We start from the raw sequence: 17,031 nt of genomic DNA on the forward strand, positions 1-17,031 counted from the left end.
AGAAGATAAGTGTCAGGGAACAAAATGAGATGGAGTGCCATTTCACCCAGGGTTCTTAAGGAGGGCCTCACTGAGAAGGTGACATCTAGGAGGAGACCAGATGGAGGTGAGGGGACAACTGTGTGGTTTTTCCAAAGAGCTTTCCAGTCAAGGAACAGCCAAGGCAACAGCCCTGGGAATTAGACATGTGCTTGGTGTGTTCAGGGAGGCACAAGGGCTAGGTCAGAGGGAGTGAGGGGGAGGGATGCAGGGGCTATGGTGTGGGTTCTTCTCTGAGTGCATATATGGGAAGGCTCAGCAAGGTTTTGAGCAGAGGAGTAGGGAGGCCTGTGGCAGCTGTATGGAGTCCATACTTTAGGGGACTAAGGGGCAGCACTGGGGAGACCAGTGAGGAGGCTGTTGACAATCTAGGTGAGAGACAATGGCACTTGGGACCTGGGTCATAACAGTGGAAATCAGGAGGTCAGATGCAGATTTTCTGGTAGATGGGATATGGGGTGTGAGAGAAGCAGAGGAATTAGGACAGGACTAGACTATGGCCTGAACAATGGAAAGGATGCATTTGCCATCACTTGCGTTGAGAGGTGTATGGGTGGGACAGAAATGTTGGCTGGGGGAAATGTTTTGAGAGTGTTAAGGTTGCATTGCCTAGCAGCAATGTAAGTGGACTTGCTGTGTAGGCATTTGGCTATGTGAATCTTGAGTACAGGGGAGAAGAGTAGGTGGGAATAGTAGCCAAAGATGGAACCTGGGGTTTGGAGAGATGAAGAACCAGCAAAAGCGGCTGAGACTGAGAGGCCAGTTAAGATAATGGAGTGTTTGAAGGAAAAAGGAGTGAGTGGCACATTGTCACATGTTGCCTAAGGTCAGGTAAGGACTGAGAATTGACCATTGGACTTGACAGCATAGAGGCCCCTGGTGGCTTTGGCAAGTGTAGTTCATCTTGGTGTAGCTGGGTGAAAGCCTAGTCGGAGGGTGCTCAAGAAAGACCAAGGGGAAGATAGAACTGGATTGAACCAGGCTGGGATTTGTCAGGCCCCTGTGAAGACACGGGAGAAGAGCAGAGGGGATAGTAGAGCCAAAGGATGGTGGACTTTAAGGACACAGATAGTGGAAGGCCTGTAGCACGAGTGGGTCGTAGCACCTAAAAGAACCATTGGCGTTGAGAGCGAGCTGGAAGCACCAAATTGATATTCGGAGTGCAAGAGAGTTGAAATTAAGTCCAGAGAGGATCTCTGGGCATGACCATGGGAATGAATGGCTGAGGTAGTGATGGAAGTCAAGGTCTTTGGAGGAAGAGGAGGAATTTAAGGATCCAAGAGCCTTGGGTGTTAGAAAAACCCTCTTGGAATCACCAAGAATGATGACGAAAGTGTTGGTAGGAATGACAGTGACTGGAAACTTCATTCTTCTGGTGCAGAGAGGGTCTCAGGTATGTACAGATCTGCAATGAGCAGGAAAATAGATGGTATAGTTTTAAGACAAAAGCTGCAAAACTGGGGTTTATGTAGAAAATTATGTCACATATGTGGATTACTGCAGAATTCAGCATGGCCTCAAAAGAGCATCTGGAAGGATAAATAAGTTTATGGAAGAAATCATTCAAAGCTGCCGTGTTTGTCACATCACAAATTTCTGGGCAAAAGTAACAATACTGAAGTAGGCTACAGTGTACCTAAAAGTTTGGTGTATCATGAAGTTGGCATCTCTTATCAATAATGGAGAGGAAGAATTATTCTCCATTGGAATAGAGTAACCATTAGTAGTTCATGGGGTGACAGGAAAGTAATTTAGAGCCTCACTAATATAGCATACATCAAAATAAATTCAAGGTATTAAAGAGAGAAACATTATGAATAATTAAAGTAGGAGAAAACAGAATTGAATATTTATTAAACCTCTAGCAGAGGGAATATTTTTCAAGGTTAATAGGCAATAAAAGACGTCACAAAGGAGAATAACAGACTTTACTACATAAATCTACAATATAAGAAGGTAAACTGATGGAATTTGCAGCTAATGCCTGTAGTGCCAATAGTCCACGAAAATTGCTAAGAACATCCCGTATCCTTTCTGGATTCCCAGCTGACAACTTCTCTGCTCTAGGACTTAGGTACCACAGTGACATCCTGAGATTCATGTCGGTTCTTATATTTGTTAGACCCGCTGCACAGGAGAGCTCCCCACAAAGATAGGAGCAGTCGGTCCAAGGACAAGACAACTCTAGACAAATGCAAAAAATCTTCACTTTTCCTACTAATCAAAGTAAAATTTAAAGTTTAGTAATGTACTTAATAAGTTAGAAGGGAAAAGATCATAATCCTTAAGCTGACAGGTGAGTTTTGAAATGGATATTCTGCTTGTAGAAGTGTGAAGTCGTAGAGGACTTTGAAAAGCAGTCTACGGTGTTAAAAGACTCCAAACTTTCATGAAAATGTTCAGGCCTTCTGCCCAGATTCTCACTTTGAGATGTCAGTCTCAAAGAAAAAAAATCCAGGATGTAGAGAGAGACATATGTGCATGTACTCATCAACATGGAAAACTGGAACCCATTTAAAGTTCATTATTAAACTAGGTCTGTTTATGGTAGCAAATGCTCTCAACAACATAAAACGCGGAACAAATCAAAAGAAGCTCTGAAGATCACATACGCTATTAGAATACTAAATGCAGCATATCAGTGCATATGTAGTGTGCAATACAACGGCCAGTACAATGTGGAAAACATTCATCAAGCTGTCACTCAAGATGTTTTTAAAACTAGGAAAAAAACATAGGAATTTTGAATACTTTGCTTGCCCCTCTTTTTAAAAATCCTGTGAGGAAAGGACTAGATAGCTGTTAACTTAATGTTGTGTTTCTGGTTTTTCATCTCACCAACCATTCATGCTTCTATACACCGAGCACTGCATCAGGCAATGCGGTTAGAAAAATCAGTAAGACTGCACCCGTCACACCTGCATGGCAAGATGGGCATCGTCACTGTCACGGGTGACCTTTATCGATGCCTTGTTGTGTGCCTGGCACCTTCCTATAGCAATTTCTCACATGCAATCCTCACAGTAACCTTCTGAGGATAGGTTTTTTAAATACTCATTTTATAGATGTGAAAACTAAGTCACAAAGAAATGAACATGATTCATTGTGTTTGGGGGCTACGTAGGGAAGGGACACTCCTGTTGGTCTGAAGATGACTTAGCATTCATTCAGTTAGTAAACAGCTACTGAGCTCTGTGTGCCAGGCATTCTAAGTCCTGGACCTACAGTGCTCAAAGGGCTGTGTGAGGAAGGCCCAGTTAGGATGAGAGAAGCAAGCTTAGTGGGATTGAGGATTGAGCCCCAGGCCACAGGCTCAGTAGGTGTCAGAGCCAGGGCTCTTAATAGGTGAGTATAATGCCACAAGGCGCCAAGCTTTCAGCCGTGCCCTTAGTTGTTTCGTCTGTAAAAGGAGTGGGGTGGGATCCGTTTGATGCTTCAAATTTTATGACCAATTGAAAAACCTTAGTGGGGAAGTTTTTCAGGTTGGTTTAAACAAAATGTAGTTATGATGGTGCCAGGTCAGGTCTCCTCAGTCGTGACATCAGGGACTGCTGGCCCAGCTGGCCAATGGGGTGGTAGTGAGTGTCCCCTTGCCAAGTCTGCATGCCAGGTAAGAGACTCACCGCTGGCCCTCTTGTCTTCCAGATGTGATGGATGTAGCATGGTCTCCCCATGACGCCTGGCTGGCCTCGTGCAGTGTGGATAATACTGTCGTCATCTGGAATGCAGTCAAGTTCCCAGGTCTGGGCCTCCTCTAACTAGGTGGTGGCAGAAACGGGCCACTCATCAGCAATGCTGCCTGTTGGTGTCTAGAGCGGGGTGGGCTTTTGTCTCCTTCAGCTGGTGGCAGCATGTGTCTCACAGTGGACAGGGATTCATATGTCTTGTCAGTAACTGAGTTCTTTTTTTCTTCATCAGTTATATTTGTTTAAGGTTTTAAAAGAGGTTTATGTTAAAGAAAAATAGTAACTGAGTGCTAACATGAATGTGCCACAGATCATGAGCGTAGTACATCGTGGACCTCGCCCAGCTTGTGCTCAGCTCACCCCAGTACCCCCACCTGTGCTGTGCCTTTACATGCACCCCAGCACCCCCACATGTGCCCTCAAGGGTAGCCCTTCCACAGCTGGGCTCTGGTTTCAGCTCATTTGCTGTCTCCTCTGTGATGCCCTTGAGCAGATGCAGCCTAACAAATCTTGCAGAAGATTAATTTTTCTTATTAACGTGTTTAAAGTCGTGACAGATGGCATAACCTGGAATAGCACTGCTGTTTATAACTACTAAGATACTTCTCCCATGTTCCTCCTCAGTATCTGGAGTATGTTATCCTCATGGGCTAAAAAGGATTGTCCATGGACTTGATCCAAGTCATTTCTTTCTGTAAGCAACCAGTAAGTGTGGGGACACTCAGCCTAGCCACAGAGTGGCAGATTTAGAGGATGAGGTGACATTTAGATTATTTATCTCTTGGAGGTACTGTCTTGCACACCTTTGTCCTCAGTGATGACTTACAGAGGACTCAGTGCAGTGCCTACTCCCCTGAGCTGCTGGGGAGGTTCACATCAGAAGTGCCAATGTCACAGCGCAGGTGGGTGTGGGCTTCTGTCCAGAGAGACAAACCACAGGCAAGACCACAGGCTGCACACAAGACAAGGGGGCAGAATTTGGCTCCAGCCCAAGCCTGGGCCCCTGGTTGCTTGTCCCTTCAGGGCCACATGCAGCCTCAACCCACAAGTACTAGCTGTGAATGAGGGGAAATTGCGGTGCCCACCTCCTGGGTGCAGTCATTTCTTCAGGTTGCTTTTCCCTTGGTGGAGATCAGATTAGGGGGATCTTTTGCATGTGCCCAGGGGCAGGGGCTGGCCACGGTGGACTCCTGAAGTCCCTTCTCTTGGCTAGCCAGTCTGTGGCCCATGGATTGTAGCTCATGTTTCTATATATAGTCGTCATTTCCCCCAAGGTAACACCTTTCCAATCTCTTTTCTTTTTCCTCACAGAAATTCTAGCTACCCTAAGAGGTCATTCTGGCTTGGTAAAAGGGTTGACTTGGGACCCTGTTGGTAAATACATTGCCTCTCAAGCTGACGACCGGAGCCTGAAGGTGTGGAGGACTCTGGACTGGCAGTTGGAGACCAGCATCACCAAACCTTTTGACGAGGTAAGGAGATGGCCCAGAGAGCTTGGCCCAGCAGCCTTCCTCGCCTCTGTGCACAGAGGAGGAGCTGGCTGGGGTCTGGACTTCGTGGGTGAATGCAGAGTCTGGGGATCTGAGCAGACTCTGGGGCAGGCACTCTGGCTCAAAGAGTTAGATGATGAAAATCTTTCATTTCTCATTTGCTATCAAATGTCCACGTTCGAAGTGAAAAGGATTTATAAGTTTTAAAACTGAAGCGAGCCTTAGAGATGCCCCCATAACCTTGTGCCACACAGCTGGCTGCCACCGACATGAGGAAACTTTTTCTCCCCACATGGCATATACATTGCACTTTCCCATGGGGTGTGTGGGAGGACACGGAGGTGCTTCTCTCTAGTATTTTTCCTGACTGTGCTGTGGCTTTGCTCACTGACCTATGCTCTGCAGGCTAGCTGACCTTCTTGGGTAGCTACCAGTATGGTTTACAAAACGTCTGGAGGTCAGACTGCAGTGGCTTGTGTGGTATTTTACTGTCTCTTCCTTTATTTGAGCTCTCATTTTATATGGGATCAGAGTTCAAGATTGCCATTATTCAATAGATGTTTCTTAAGTGCCTACTATGTGTAAGACAGTACAGGGTATAGGAAATAAAAGTGGATCAAGATAGAGCCTCTCCCTTGAAGCTTGGAGCCAGCCCTGTGAGTAAAACAGACATTTGAGTTTGTTATGAGCATGGTGATGGCGTTGTCCAGAGTGTGCAAAAACAGTCCGGAGTGTGGGGTATGATCTCATCAGGGAAGGTTTCTCGGGGGAAAGGACACAAGCACAGTTTTGCAGGAAGAATAGACATTAGCTCACTGGTCAGGGCTAGCTGTGGGAGAAAAGTGGAAATATGTGTTTAGTTCTCCCCAAACCAAAACCAGCAGTAGTTCTTGGGCACATTAGTACCAGTATTCACCTTACTTAATCCTGCCCTCCTTAGCTACAGCCTTGTACCAGGGACATGGTCCCTCACACCTTTTAGAGCTCCTCAGGGCTCCAGCTGCCATGCAGCAGGTAGAGTCCCATGGGCTGGTCTCCTGGGGTAGCTGTGGGAGATGGAGCAGGAGTATTTGGATTCCCAGTGAACTGGAAGTTCTCTTCCACCTCTGGGGTGAGCCTGGCTGGAATTGGAGGTAGGTGTGTTAATACACTTGGGCTCTGCCTTGTCCTGCCCTCCTTTGAGACTGAGGCCAAGATCTTAATCCTTAAGTCTCTAGAGCTGGACTGACCTTGAGCTTCAGAGGGCTGGCTTTTGGCCCATGTCATCTCACTTTGCAGGAGAAACACTGTGAAGGGATGTCCTGCCTCAGCCCTCAGTTAGGTCAGGAAAACAGTGCCTTTCTGCTGGGCATTTTATGGTTTATTCAAACTTTATGAACCTCTCCTCCTTTGCTGGTGGCATCACCAGGCTTTGGGTGAGGAAGCAGGTTCAAGAGAGCAGGTGGTGGTTCATGGTCACCAGCTGCATCATAGAGACAGGCTCCTGAGGGCCAACAGAGCTCTTTCTCTGCTGCAGTGAACGCTCTACAGACCTCGTGTAGTGGGGTTTAGAGGTGATGGGCAGAAGAAAGGGGCCAGTGGCCAGATAGATTTGGCCCATGCAGAGTTGACGGTTAAAAGCGGTGGCTGTCCTGCAGATCATCTCAGGGCCTACATCACTGTGCTGTGCTGAGCTCCTGTGGGAGAGCATAGGATACCATAGCTCCCGGTCTCATCTGGCAGAGCCTTTTTTGTTGGGTCATCTGGAGAGGACAGAGTTACAGCTGTCTGTGTAGCCATAAGTTTGGGTGCATGCTCGTCCACCATCATTCATTTGTAAAGCAGAGTTCAACTTCATTCTTGATGCCAGAGTTTTGGTCACAAGGTTGGCCTTGAGTCCTTTCAAGCACAGATGTTTGTTTCAGTGTGGAGGGACGACCCATGTGTTGCGGCTCAGCTGGTCACCTGATGGGCATTACCTGGTGTCTGCCCATGCCATGAACAACTCTGGCCCCACTGCCCAGATCATTGAACGGGAGGGCTGGAAGACCAACATGGACTTCGTTGGACACCGAAAAGCCGTAACCGTTGTGGTGAGTGTACTCAGCTTTAGGCTGGCTGGCTGTATTGGCCCTGCCCTGAGTGATACCCTCAGAGCCTGGGCAGTGCCAAGGCTGGGTCATGTGTGGGAGTGAGGTGGTGTGCCCCGAGATCCAGCACATGTCACCTGTTTGTTACATTTTAAATACTTATGTTTCAATGTTTAAAAACTGAATTTACAAGAAAATACATACTTGTGTTTTATTGGCAAACTTTAAACTTGATGGTACCACCAAAATCAGCCTTTGGTTAGGAACACTATAGCTCTGCTCTAGCCTTTTTACAGGCTAGTGGGTCTGCAAGTGGGTGCTCAAGCATGGTGGTCCTGACAGGTGAATACACTTGGTCCACTCCCCAAGCCCTGGAGGACACAGGCACAGTTTGTGTGTCCACCAAGCACATATGCTTATCTGGGCGCTGTAGCAGTGGCCAGCTATAGCTGCGAGGCTGTGCTGTGGATCACTGGAGTGCTTGCCTGAGTCTGCAGCTGCCTGCCCAATCTTGATGTGGAGGGGGAAGGAGTGCCAGAAGCTGTGGGCTACTGTTTCTCAGGCTTGAGAGAGTATCAGGCACTCTTATGCTTCTGGGTGATGTTCACTGAGAAGTATCTTGAGAGTTTGCAAGGCATACAGCCTGAGAACCACAATTTTCTCAACACTGGACAACCACAACAGTCAATAGACTGGTTGGCTAAAGCTGATAAAAGTAAAGGATCACCCAGGCCCCTCATCTCAGTCTTTTTATTTATCAAAATGGGTTCATCCTTCCCATTGTTTAATATGATAATAAATATCACCTACTATGACTTAAATTTATACAAATAAAATACTGCTTTTTAAATTTTTTTTTTGTATTGAAGTCCATATTAAGATTTTATTTGGACCCAGGATCATGTTGCTAAAGTGTTTGAAAGTCACTGCTGCATAGTGAGCACAGTGCTTCCACATGACTCTCTCTAGTGATCCTAACAGCCACTGTAAGAGCGGCTCTAGGAGATGGCAGCGCCAAGGGCTTGCAGCCAACTCAGTGGTTGTGGAGACTCAAGCCCAGGGTAAATGCCTCCGTGTTCCATAGTTTCCAGTCTCTGTACACCCCTGGCCATTCCTGCCTGCCCTCTGCAATTAGAAATGCTCTGGCCCACCTGACACCCTTCCTCCTCAGTTCTCCTGGCTTGAGGGTTTCAACTCTTGAGTCTACAGGCTCCCAACCCTTTTCAATTTAGAAAAGCATCAAGGAGCTCAGCATGTGCTTCCAGCCCTTCTAACAACGATGCCCAAGTTACACAGAGGCAGCCCCTGGGCTGACCTGAACCTGACGTAGCCATCATCCCTATTTGTGAGATCGCACAGGACTGATTAGTCTCTACAAGACAGTTTTGATTCTGAGCAAGAAGTATAGTGAGGGGAAAGAGATACTGGAGCAGCCCTTCCTCAGGACCTTGTCCCTAAAGCCCAAGTCCTAGAGCTGGCCCTGCCCTGGCCAGGAGGGATTCAAAGGGCCAGTTCTAGTAGCTCCCCCGCCATCGATCTGGCTGTAGGCCCAGAACTGGAGAGTTGGTAGAGCCAATTTCAAATCCTTGTCTCACCACTTACTCATTTGGTGACTCAGCACGTTTTCTGGCCTCTGACCCTCCATTTCATCCTTAGCAAAATGTAGTTGTGAAGATGAAGTAACACTTGCTGAGTGCCTGGGGCTGGGGGATGTCTGTGTGGGGCTGCCAACGGCAGGCTGGGATTGTGGTATGTTTATAATACTTGGCATGGGGTACATGCTTGATGCTTGATCAATTATTTTAGCATTTGTTATTTGACTTTAGAAATTCAACCCAAAAATCTTCAAAAAGAAGCAGAAGAACGGGAGTTCTGCAAAGCCTAGCTGCCCATACTGCTGCTGTGCTGTTGGCAGCAAGGATCGTTCTCTCTCTGTCTGGGTGAGCCCCCCATCATGAGCTTTTGCTGCTCCTGCAGGGGACAGGAGATGGGGCTGGTGAAGGAGATGGTTCCTGGAGGCCTGGAAGAGGAGGACCCCTGCTTTTGGTGTGCCCAGTGTGTGCTTCCAGCATGCACCTGGGGTCAGGCCCTCTCATTACCCTGGAAGGAAGCACTGAAGACTGGGTCTAGACCCAGCCAGGAAAGGCCGCCCTGACCCCCAGCAAGCGCCGCTTGTATCCAAACTTAGGGAATACCCTCAGTGGTCAGTGCCATAGTTGGCATGTTGTGTTTGCTTCATTTTAAAAAATGCTGCATCAACATAAAGCCTACATAAAGTGTATTCACCTGAAGCATACAGCTCAGTGCATTGTTATACATGTTCACATGTGTAACCACTGCCCCAGAATGCTCCCTGTCCCTGCCCATTCAAGACCCTACTCCCCAAACCCCCCTCAGCCAAGGCAACTACTCTAATGATGTCTGTCACATTGATGAGTTTTGCCTGTCCCTAAATTTAATATAAATGGGGTTGTGCAGTGTTTATCCTTTTTATGTCTTGTGTTACTTTTACTTGGCACAATGTTGTTGAGATTCATTTATGTTATTATGTTTAACAATAGTTTATTCCTTATTATTAATTTCCCCATAAGCGGAGTGGATTTGAAGTTGTAGGTTTGAAAGTTAGCCTCTGGCTCCATTCATTACTGTTATTTTTTTTTTTTAATTATTAAAATTCATTGGTGTGACAATGAGCAACAAAACTACATAGGTTTTAAGTGTACAATTCTATAATACATCATCTATATATTGCATTATGTGTTTACCACCCAGAGTCAGTTGGCCTTCCATCACCATATACTTGACCCCCTTTACCCTCATCTACCACCCCCGCTCCCCTTACCCTCTGGTAGCCACTAAACTGTTGTCTATGTCTATGAGTTTTTGTTTGTTTGTCTTGTTCCTTTGTTGCTTTCAGTTTTATATCCCATGTATCAGTGAAATAATGTGGTTCTCGACTTTTTCTGTCTGACTTATTTCACTTAGCATAATAATCTCAAGATCCATCCATATTGTCACAAATAGTAGAGTAGTATTCCATTGTGTGTATATATACCACATCTTCTTTATCCAGTCATCTATCACAGGACACTTTGGTTGTTTATTACTGTTATTTGTCACAGAGAAATCGATGCTGCATACATCATTTTTTTTCATGGATCTCATGTACCATCCACTCCAGAACCTGAATCCTAGTGCCATCATAGGCAATTACAGGCATGTTCTTTTTGGGCTCCTCCTGGCCTGAGGCTCCATTCATAGTGCTTTGACCAAAACATCACTGACCGTGTGCTCATGTTTCTTAGAATGCTGAGGTCAGGTGTTCACATCAGGTCCAGATTTCTGAGGGGTCTGTAAACACAATGTTGGGAGGAGGTGCAGGGTTGCCTTTTTTATTTTTTTTTCCCCCCCCGAAAGTAGAATTAAGGTAGGGGCAAGATTCTTCTCATAGATTCTAGGTAGCTCAGACTCCAGGCCTCTCCTCCCAGCTAGGATGGCCACAGCAATTCCTTCCCTGCGAGAGCAGTCCCAGCCTCCCAGAAGCTTCCACAGCACTTGGTGGGAGCCCTGCAGAATGGTGCTCCCACCTAGCCCAATGCCCTGTGGCCCCAGGACCTGTCAGCAGATAGGTCAGACACTAGTGTATGAGAGATGGAGCTCGCTGTAACTGTGGGAACATGGAGGTAGTGCAGGGCCCAACATCAAAGTGACTAGATAATGAATGTGCACATGGTAAATGTTATGCAGTCATCAAAAACAGGTGTTCACAGGATATTTAATGACATGCACATTATGTATCAAATGAAAATGCAGGCACAACCGTGTGCTTTATTTTAAAGAATGAAATACTTACACAAGATAGACCAGAAGACAATAACTCGTCAAAGCCTTAATATGGTTTGGGTGGGACTTAGGGCAGTGTAAACTGTTTTTGTGTGTTTCTGGCCTATCCACACTGTAGAATGAGCCTGTGTGACACACCCGTAGGTAGCCAGTTACACTGAGTATTGCATAAAGGTGTACCAGAATTTATTGGTCCTAGAGGAGATGTGCTGGGTTCTCTTTGAGGCTGTTTTCCTTTGAGCTGCCTTTGCTGCCTCATCCCCTGCCCAGCCAGGCCTTGGCATGCCATCTGCTGCACGGTAGACCTTCTCTGCTCAGGTCATGGCCTTTCCAGAGTCCCCTTCTCCATTGTCTGTGTAAAGCCATTCCCCCTGCCAAACCACAATGAGCTCTTCAGGCAGGGGCCACTCTAGTTTGCATATTTTTTGTCAGGCTTTAGTTTCCACAGTTTGGGATCTTGGTAGTTGCTGTTTGAATAGAGTTGAATATGCTTTTTATGTCAGCAAAATTTTGACCAAGGCTTGCTTCTAGGACTGGTAGTATTAACTGAGCTGAGTGGACAGAGTGGTTTTCATTCTTTTCATTAACCTTTGCTGCTTCTTTCCTTCCAGCTCACGTGTCTGAAAAGGCCTTTGGTTGTCATCCATGAGTTGTTTGACAAATCCATCATGGATATTTCCTGGTAAGATGGATTCTTGTAACGATGCATAGGCTGGAGAAGCCACACGTTGGAACATGAGGTCCCCTGGATGTGATTAGGGTCAGGTAGCCAGGGACCCCCTAAGGTGTCGCCACCAGAGCAGACCCCGAGGGTGCTGTTTGCACATGATTCAGGAAAGGGCAGCTTGGTCCTGCTGCTGTGCTCCTTGCTCCATTGGGATTTGTCCCTGGAAAATGTCTTCTCAGACAAACTGGTATTTGGGAAGAGTTCTGTGACTCTGGTTCCACTTCATTCTCTGTCATTTTATGAACCAGATTAGAATAGGTGTGGAGACACATTCTGCTTCTCAGTGACCTCATTTAGATGTATACTCCCTCACATTTAAAAAAAAATAGTTTCAAAAATAAATAATGAAATTCTTACAAACCACATACATGGTAAAAGAGACTTTGTACATGTGCTTAGAATTAAAGGGTGCCAGAACCTTCTGGGATACAATTGTCTCCCCCATCCCCACCCCCACCAGGCCACAGACGGGAACCAGGGATTCTAGGCAGCTCCCTAGAGCCCTGCTCTGCCATCCTCCTGGGTCCACAGGCATGGGTGAGCACCCTAGGCACTTGCTCCCAGGCTGCTGACGGCTGTCTCTTTCAGGACTCTGAACGGGCTGGGCATCCTGGTGTGCTCCATGGATGGCTCTGTGGCATTCCTAGATTTCTCCCAGGATGAGCTCGGAGACCCCCTGAGTGAGGAGGAGAAGGTAGGACAACAACACACTGCCAGTTAGTGGCCTGTGTGCTGCTCTGGAACCACAGAAATGGCCATGATAGCTCTGAGAGGCCCCTTCAATTGGACCCTCTTCTTGTAACATACACATACACATTGTTTCTTAATGTGTTATTGGGTGTTTGTCTTTTATACATTATAATCTTTGTTTTCTTTACAAAATAGATTAATTTAAAAATGAGTCTGTGTTTGTCAGAAATCAGTGTGGAATTAAGAGTAAAACAACTTTGGGCATCTCTTTCTGAGCTAAGAATTAGCTACACACTGGGAGGTTTCACCCTGGGAGAGCGTGGGAGTGCTCCCAAGGGTCCCTGCTCACATCGCTTTTCCCATTGGCTTATACTGGCACAGCTGCCATAGAGCAGCAACTTAACAATAATGTTGGTCGTTTCTCAGCACTTACTGTATGCCAGACTCTGGGCCGAGTGTCTGCATATATTTCATTTAAATGACACAAAACCCTTCAAGGCAGGGCTTACCTGTTTCATCATCGAGGTAACTAAGCCTCGGAAAATAGTACAGCCTTTTGCCAAGACCACACATGACCTTTTGGAATAAGAACAGCAGCCTGACCTAGGAGACAGTGCAGCCTATGTGCACATCCTCAAGGGCTTCAGGAAAGGTTCTGCTCCACCTACTGTAGACAGAACCAGCATTTCTAAAATTGTGCCTTTGCCAGCACTTAGTGGAATGTGTTCATTTGTCTGAAAGGAGCTCTATGAAACCTCAGAGCAGGTAGGCAGCTCTCCCTTTAGTGATTACTGGTAGAAGCTCCATCTTAAGCTACTCTGTGGACCCCCCACTATGATATAAACCCCTCGGATCTGCCTTGTTTTCAGCAAACTTAGAACAGGGCCTGACACCCTAATTTCTTCTCAATAAAAGGATGAATGTCTCAATGGCTTCAGGTCCACTTTCCACCTTGTCACTGTCATCAGGTAACCTGACATCACTGTGCACTCCCCTCCCTCTTGGAGAATCACAGTGGGAGCCCACCCATCTAGCTTACCATTTCCCATATGACAGGCAGGGACCCTGTGTTTGAGGAACACTAGGGAGACATCGGCCAAACTTAACTCTGCGTTGAGAATTCAGGGGAGAGGGGACAGGAGTCAAGGTGGCAAGGAAAGTTCCTGGCCACACGCAGGCATACCGGGCCCTTCAGAAGCGGGTCCCAAAGCACCGCCTCTCCTGTCCAGCATCCTCTGCTGTGAGGCTGATGTCCTACTGACCTCCAAGATGGTCATAGCACATTCTTATGTGAATCTGTTCCTCATCACACCAGCCATTCCAGTGTACTGAGGGCATCATACCTGCCCTCTTGGGGGCCTGTCTGGCTTGTTGTGGCATGGGACTAATGAGACCTGGGAAGGTGGAGGGAGGGGCCCTGTTCAGAAGGATTTGGACATGTTGGGAGACAGCGGGGGTAAAGAAGGATTTCTCCAGATCTTCTGTGGCAGGCCTTCCCTTGTTCTTAGAGACACTGTTGGCAGCCCCATGGCTACCTCCAACCACATGGGGCTGATGGCTGTAGATAAGAGTAGCAGACAGACTCTGGTTTCAGTGTCTGGTTCCCAAAGAGCAGTTGGGGCCCTTGGAATGAGTGATTTAGAGCCTTATGTTAGCAATTTGAGTGTCTTAACTTCAGGTCAACAAACGCTTGCCATTTGTTCTGCATCAGAAATGTAGGAGGTATTTTCTTGTTGGTTACTCATTCATTTTTGTCCCCAGCTATAGATACAAAGGGGGCTGTAAACATCTAGGGAAGGTACAAGACTGCTCGAGAGTCATCTCATCAGCAACAAGCAGAATAGGGTGGGAGGCAATGGAGAGCTTGTATATGGCATTTTGGGGCCTCTGCCCAAGGGCCATTCTGCTCTCAGAGCCAGCACACAGCTCACCCACTGGTGGGCAGTATGTAGCACATGGCTACTCACAACTGGTTAGTTACACTTTTCTCTGTTACCTCTAGAGCCGCATTCACCAATCCACCTATGGCAAGAGCTTGGCTATCATGACTGAGGCCCAGCTCTCCACAGCTGTCATTGAGAACCCTGAGATGCTCAAGTACCAGCGGAGGCAGCAACAGCAGCAGCTAGACCAGAAGAGTGCTGCAGCCAGAGAGACGGGATCAGCTGCCTCAGTCGCTGGCGTCGTCAATGGGGAGAGTCTGGAGGACATCAGGAAGGTGAGCGCTCAGCCCAGTGGCACTGAGAACATGGGTACGTGCCCAGGGACAGGGCACGGACCTGAGTGGTGGGGAGGTAGGTGTCTTCTGGGCCTGGTGTGGGACCCAGGGGTAAGCCAGCTTGGACGTACTTGGCCCATTACCCTCAGCTGCATGAAGTAGTAGTGGGGCCTAAGTCACCTTTATCAAAGGCCTTTTTGCCCCAAGTTGCTCTAGAGAAGATCATCTCATAGGAACTAGGCCTTTCTAGGAAATTCTATAAATAATAGGTCCTCGAATAACATCGTTTCGTTCAACGTCATTTTTTTGTTACAACATTGATGAGAAAAAAATATCTATTCCTAGTCGGAGTCACTGTCTGTGTGGATTTTGTATATTTTCTCTGAGTACTCTGGTTTCCTCCTACATCCCAAAGATACGCACATTAGGTTTCTTGTCCAGAGTAGGTGGGTTCTGGTGGGTTCCCGCCTTGTACCCTGAGCTGCCAGGATGGGCTCTGGCCACCCATGACTCTGAGCTGGAATAAGTGGGTTAGAAAATAATCATCATATGGGTTTTTATTAATCTTTCTTAAACATATGTGTAGCTCACCTTTATTTCAATGTTTAATATTAGGAGTATTTTGGGCCTCTATTTAGAAGTTTGGTTTTGTTTCTGTGACCAGAAATATGCTGTAGGAACTTAACTCTTGTTTATATAAATTAGCCTATGGTAAAAATTTGGTTCCACTTAAAGTTGCAGTTTCTAAGAACCTATCAGTGATATTAAGTGAGGACTTACTGTACTAAGAACACTGGGTTTTAGGCTCTACCCTTAGGAGACATTGGTGGACTCCCCCTTCTTCTGGAAGTCTACATCTCATTGGGAGGGTGAGAGGTGGAGATGGGACTGGAACAGGGCAGGAAATGGTGAGATTACCTGGGGAGCTTAACCATCTCCAGGAGGTTGTGCAGGGTGATGAAACTCCTCAGGTGATTCAGACACAATGTGTGACTGGGAACTCTTGGTTATGAACCTTTACTGGAAGAGAGTTTGCAAACCACAACTTAGAAACAAGAGTGTGGCTCAAGGGTTCAGGTCTCATCTGTTAGTTCCCTCATTGAGCCCCATGGCTGCTCACTGCCTTGGGAACCTGGCCAGGCCTGCAGTACTGGGGATAGAGAGGAAAGTGCTGGAGCTGGCTCAGCTAGGAGCTTTCAGTCCTTTCTGCTTTATTGTGCAGGAAGTGGAGTGTACACCCTGATAAAAACGTTTGTTCTTTGATTAGGTAGCTTAGTTTAGTTTGGCCAGAAGGGCTGTAGAAGCGGAAGTTAGAATATATTTTCTTAGAAGCCTTATTTTTTTATATTTGGAGATAGTTGGCAGAAACTTTTCCATTCATTTATGTCCCTCTACTTTGCCAGAATCTTTTGAAGAAACAAGTTGAGACTCGGACCGCAGACGGTCGGAGAAGAATCACGCCTCTCTGCATAGCACAGCTGGACACTGGGTACTCGTTCATTCACCGAGCTTTCTGTGGCCTTATTTGGGAGGTCTTCCTCTCGCCTTTCGCCAGTTAGCACTTTCATAATCAGAGTCTTCACAGGCTCCTGGGCCGATCTGACCCATAGAATGTGGAAGCGAGGGAGTTGAGCCCAGCTTCCCACCAGCCTCAGAGTCCAGTGCTCCCCACAGAGCTCTATGCACATGTGACTCGTGCTGAAGGTGGGCTGGGAGGAGCCTGCAACAGGCCAGCAGGCGAGGGCACCTTCTCAGGGCCAGCATGTCCACGCAGCCAGCCCTGCTTCATTGTTGGTCGGGCATTGGAAGACACCAGGGAGAGAAGTCGGACTGATTTTTTTGTTTCTTTTTTCCCTTTTATGGCCTTCTTTTTCTGATTGTGAAAGAAATATATATATATATATATATATACACACACCTTGTTGAAAATAGTAGAAGCCCAAAAAAGGGCATAAACATTACCCATCATCAAGTCTCTCAGATGTAATCACTGTTAACATTTTGGTATCTGTATCTCCAGTCTTCTTTTCCCCAACTTGTTCCTGTATCTTGACCTTGCATCCATTTTAATAAATAGTCCTCTGAAGCATTGGCTTGCTGATTGTCCAGGTTCCCAGCCTGTGAATGTACCATGATTTACTTAACCAGCCCGTAACTGTGAACTTGTAGTTTGTGTCCAGTGTTTTGTGATTGTAAATGAATCTCTGAGAACACCTGTGACTGTTCCCCCAGGTTACTTCCCAGAAGTGGAATTGTGGGCGAAGAGGGG

At 46.8% G+C, this 17,031-nt stretch overlaps 1 protein-coding gene across 1 annotated transcript in view; it reads left to right on the forward strand.

The window, feature by feature from the left end:
- Nucleotides 1-17,031, forward strand: part of LOC109378541 (protein HIRA) — a 32,283-nt gene that overhangs the window by 9,626 nt on the left and 5,626 nt on the right. Inside the window, exons 2-9 of the mRNA XM_019634886.1 lie at nt 3,685-3,780; nt 5,037-5,197; nt 7,120-7,287; nt 9,111-9,224; nt 11,739-11,809; nt 12,443-12,548; nt 14,547-14,762; nt 16,166-16,251. Coding sequence (XP_019490431.1) covers nt 3,690-3,780; nt 5,037-5,197; nt 7,120-7,287; nt 9,111-9,224; nt 11,739-11,809; nt 12,443-12,548; nt 14,547-14,762; nt 16,166-16,251 — 1,013 coding nt within the window. The 5' untranslated portion in view covers nt 3,685-3,689. The remainder of the gene's footprint in view (nt 1-3,684; nt 3,781-5,036; nt 5,198-7,119; nt 7,288-9,110; nt 9,225-11,738; nt 11,810-12,442; nt 12,549-14,546; nt 14,763-16,165; nt 16,252-17,031) is intronic.

This window comes from Hipposideros armiger, unplaced genomic scaffold (assembly GCF_001890085.2).
Source record: "Hipposideros armiger isolate ML-2016 unplaced genomic scaffold, ASM189008v1 scaffold_2128, whole genome shotgun sequence".
NCBI classification, from domain to species: Eukaryota; Metazoa; Chordata; class Mammalia; order Chiroptera; family Hipposideridae; genus Hipposideros; species Hipposideros armiger.